Consider the following 3,681-nt stretch of genomic DNA (forward strand, 5'->3'; position numbering starts at 1 on the left):
GGGTGTGCTTAGAAAAGCAAACACTTCTCTAAATCAAATATTTGCATGTTGTTATTCCAAGAGAAGCAAGGCGTTAAAAATCAACCTGGACTTTCTCCTTTTTTATTCCTCGTGTCTCACTGCTCTGTTGGCAAACTGTGTCCAAGCAGGCAGTGAAACCCCCCCAGACATTCCCACAGCCCCATCCCTGCTCTGTCCAGCACCAACCCCAATCATTCAACCCAAATTATTGGGCAAAGGTGATGCCAAAGGTCAGCGTTCAAGCAGAGTGTTAAACACCTTCAATCCCCGAGGTTGTTCAGGTGACAGCTCCTTCTCTGCCCAGGTGTCACAGCTTGGGGACAGTGGTGCCTCAGATGCCCCTCATGGCAAATCTGCATTTCTGCTTTGTGCTCCAGGAACACCAGGAGGAGGAGAGATGGTTTGGATGTTCAGTGTCCCTTGTTTCCAAAAATCGCCTTTATTACACGTTTGAAACACAACACAATCCTCAACTAGAGAGTGCCTGATGCTCAGAGCTACAATTAATGCAATTAATGAAGTTTCAATCTTGTGCTTCACTCCACAAACTCACGTAGGACAAGGCAAGGTTCCCATTTGCTATCAACCATGAAACATCTAGAAAAGTACAGGAAAGAGAAAAAAGTGACTCCACAAAAAAATACACCCAGGAGTTGAGATTTGTGTTTTAATAACACAACCAAGTGATCCTCGTAACAAGAATTCAAAAAGTGAAATTACAGTACACAAATCAAATAGAAACTACCCTACCCCGACTATACAATGTACATTAGGAATGCAAGCTCTGTAACAATATAAAAATGCTTTCACACACTGGAGTTGCAAAAAGCCATTCTTTAATTCCAACCATTTGTAGAAAAAAAAAGAAAAAGTCATCTTCTGTGATTCATCTTGAGTTGTTGGCAGCCTGTTGGGGGAAAAAATAATAAAAGAGATTACTGAGAATTAAGAGAATCATGCTCATCAGGGATTTTCATTTGTGGGTTCAGGCAAGTGCAAATGACACCAGGGGCAATGGAGCCAGTAATAATTTGTGTTTTTAACAAGGCAACACAAAAATAGACACCTTAACAAGCAAGAATATATCTGTTCCAAACACAGGGGGCCACTGCAATGTAGGGGCAAGTCAGCAATCAGCAATGCTGTAAGAACAGATAATATAATATACAATTTGCCTTTCAGCACATCTCTTTCTGCAGGGAGCACTGCCCTGGGCCATGGATGGCCATGAGGGCCCTCCCACACAGGCAGCACCTGCAGCTTGAAGCTGTGTGGGAGTCACTACTCCCTGCATACTCCTAGGTTACACACAGGAGGGACTGACACTGAGGGACAGCTCCTCCTCAGCAGCCCCCGTGGCTCCAGTGCTTCCCTGGGCAGTCCCAAAGCCTGAGCACCTTTTCCATGGAGAAATCCCTCCTGCTGTCCACCCTGAGCCTCCCCTGGGCCACCCTGAGGCCGTTCCCTCTCCTCCTGTCCCTGCTCCTGGGAGCACAGCCCGACCCCCCCCCCCGGCTGTCCCCTCCTGTCAGAGCTGTGCAGAGCCACAGGGTCCCCCTGAGCCTCCTTTTCTCCAGGCTGAGCCCCTTCCCAGCTCCCTCAGGACTCTCCAGCTCTTTCCCAGCTCCCTCAGGACTCTCCAGCCCTTTCCCAGCTCCCTCAGGACTCTCCAGCTCTTTCCCAGCTCCCTCAGGACTCTCCAGCCCTTTCCCAGCTCCCTCTCCAGCCCTTCCCTTCCCTGGCCATGCTCTCTCTCTCCAGCACGATTATCTCCCTACACAATTCTGCTCTGCACAACTCCCACACCCCCTCACCACCCAAGGGAAAGCTCCCTCTGCTGGGGTCAGTGCACCCCAAGCCCCCAGGGGTTTGTTCCGGGGGTTGCTGCTGGATTTACTTTAACCCTTGCTGGGTGCTGGGGTCTTGTTCTCGCCCTCGAGCTCCTCCACGCCCGCCTGCATCATGAGGTCGGCGATGTTCCTCTCCAGGTCGTCGATGCGGCAGCTCATGTCATCGACTGCACGGGGGTCAAGGGCAGGGGGACACTGCTCTGGCTGTGCCTGGCCCTGGGGGACACACAGGGCCCTCACAGCCCCTCTCAGCCCACCCTGCCATGGAAGGACTGCACTGCCACTGTCCCAGGCTGCTCCCAGCCCCGGTGTCCAACCCGGCCTTGGACACTTCCAAAAATCCAAACGCAGCCACAGCTGCTCTGGGTGCCCTGTGCCAGAGCTCAGCACCCTCCCAGGGGAGGATTCCTTCCCAATATCCCACCTGACCCTGCTCTCTGTCAGTCTGAACCCATTCCCCCATCCTGTCACTGTGTGTTCTTATAAATGATCCCATTCCGTCCTCCCTGTGGGCTCCCTCCAGGCACTGGAAGGCCGCAGTTGGGTCACCCTGAAGTTTCTCTTTTCTGGGCTGAACAATCCCAGCTCTCTCTGCCTTTCCTCCCAGCAGAGCTGCTCCATCCTCTGCCCATCCTGGTGCCTCCTCTGGGCTCTCTCCAGCAGCTCCAGGGCCCTCCTTCCCCAGCACTGCGAGTGGATCACATTCCTCTACAAATGGGTAACACTGGTTTAATTATTTTTATCACTACAGCTTTGGTCAAACACCTATGGTCACTTCAAATTTACCCTACAAACCCCACTGGCAAACAGACTTTGTGACGCCTGTAATCCTGCACCCATCTGAGTTTAGAAAAGGATATTTCTTCCAATTATTTGGTCCGACATGGTTTGAAACTTGTCCTGCATTTGCTGGAGCAATGTCTGCACCTAATAGAAACGGAGCAAAAAGAAATGTTTTGTTTCCTTCAGAGGCTGCTATCCAATCTCATGTAGTAATACACTGTTCTTTCACTGCTAAGCTCAAAACCCTGCAGTGCAATTATATCTACGGGTAAAAACGGTGCTTAAATATATGCACAAAGAGGTGAAGTGACGCCGACAGGAAACATTTGGAAGCTGTAGAAACCGCCCGTGCTCCGCACCCAGGACCAAACCCCGAGCGCAGCTCCCTGTTAATGACACGGGGACACTTTCCTGGCTGCCATGGACCGGGCTGGGATGAAGGGGCCGCCCCTTCCACCCCTGCCACGGGCAGCGACGCCTTCCGCGGACCAGGCTGCTCCAAGCCCCATCCAAGGGAGAGTTTTTCCCTCCTCTCCTCCCTCTCCCCCGGCCCGTCCCCGGCCCTCGGCCCCTCACCACGGCCGTCAGGTCCTGGATGCTCTTGGGGTCGGTCTCCGCCATGGTCGCAACGGCGGCGGCTCCACTTCCGGGCCGCGCCCCGCCCCTTCCGCCACGTCTCGCGAGAGCGCCCGCCGCGCGGCCTTGTGGGAAATGTAGTCCTGGGCCGGGCCCGGGGCCCACAGACCCGGCCCTGCTGTCGGAGCTCTGCACTCTTTACACATTCCCGCTGAAAGCCGCGTGGCTCTCTCATTAATTACATAAATTAATTAAAAACCTTCTGGCCTCTATTGGTTCTTAGCTCCGTTGGTTGGAGGGTGGTGCTGGTAACACCAAGAGCGTGGTGTTATTCTATGTAACGAGCTTCTCTGCTCTAAGGATTGATTATACATTTTTGTTTGAACAGCTCAGTTATCTCTCTTTGATATATCTCCATGTGCAATTTGGTTCCCCAAGTCTCCATTTCTTT

General features: G+C 52.5%; 1 protein-coding gene across 1 annotated transcript; it reads right to left on the bottom strand.

Moving 5' to 3' along the window:
* Positions 1-674: 674 nt before the first annotated feature.
* HSBP1 (heat shock factor binding protein 1) lies at positions 675-3,358 on the bottom strand. Its single transcript, XM_063410831.1, has 4 exons — positions 3,231-3,358; positions 2,732-2,798; positions 1,919-2,038; positions 675-928 (listed from the first exon to the last, which is right to left on the bottom strand). The coding sequence occupies exons 1-3, from the start codon at positions 3,273-3,275 to the stop codon at positions 1,920-1,922; spliced, it is 231 nt and encodes a 76-aa protein (XP_063266901.1). The 5' UTR covers positions 3,276-3,358; the 3' UTR covers positions 675-928; position 1,919.
* Positions 3,359-3,681: the final 323 nt, after the last annotated feature.

Source organism: Prinia subflava, chromosome 13, assembly GCF_021018805.1.
Source record: "Prinia subflava isolate CZ2003 ecotype Zambia chromosome 13, Cam_Psub_1.2, whole genome shotgun sequence".
Classification (NCBI taxonomy): Eukaryota; Metazoa; Chordata; class Aves; order Passeriformes; family Cisticolidae; genus Prinia; species Prinia subflava.

What these genes read in the sequence shown, in the direction of transcription:
- HSBP1 (XM_063410831.1), bottom strand. Translation starts at nt 3,275, where the DNA reads ATGGCGGAGACCGACCCCAAGAGCATCCAGGACCTGACGGCCGTG. An exon ending in TCCAGGACCTGACGGCCGTG is followed by an intron (nt 2,799 to 3,230) that starts GTGAGGGGCCGA and finishes CGTTTCTATTAG; the next exon opens with GTGCAGACATTGCTCCAGCA. An exon ending in GGACCAAATAATTGGAAGAA is followed by an intron (nt 2,039 to 2,731) that starts ATATCCTTTTCT and finishes ACCCCCGTGCAG; the next exon opens with TCGATGACATGAGCTGCCGC.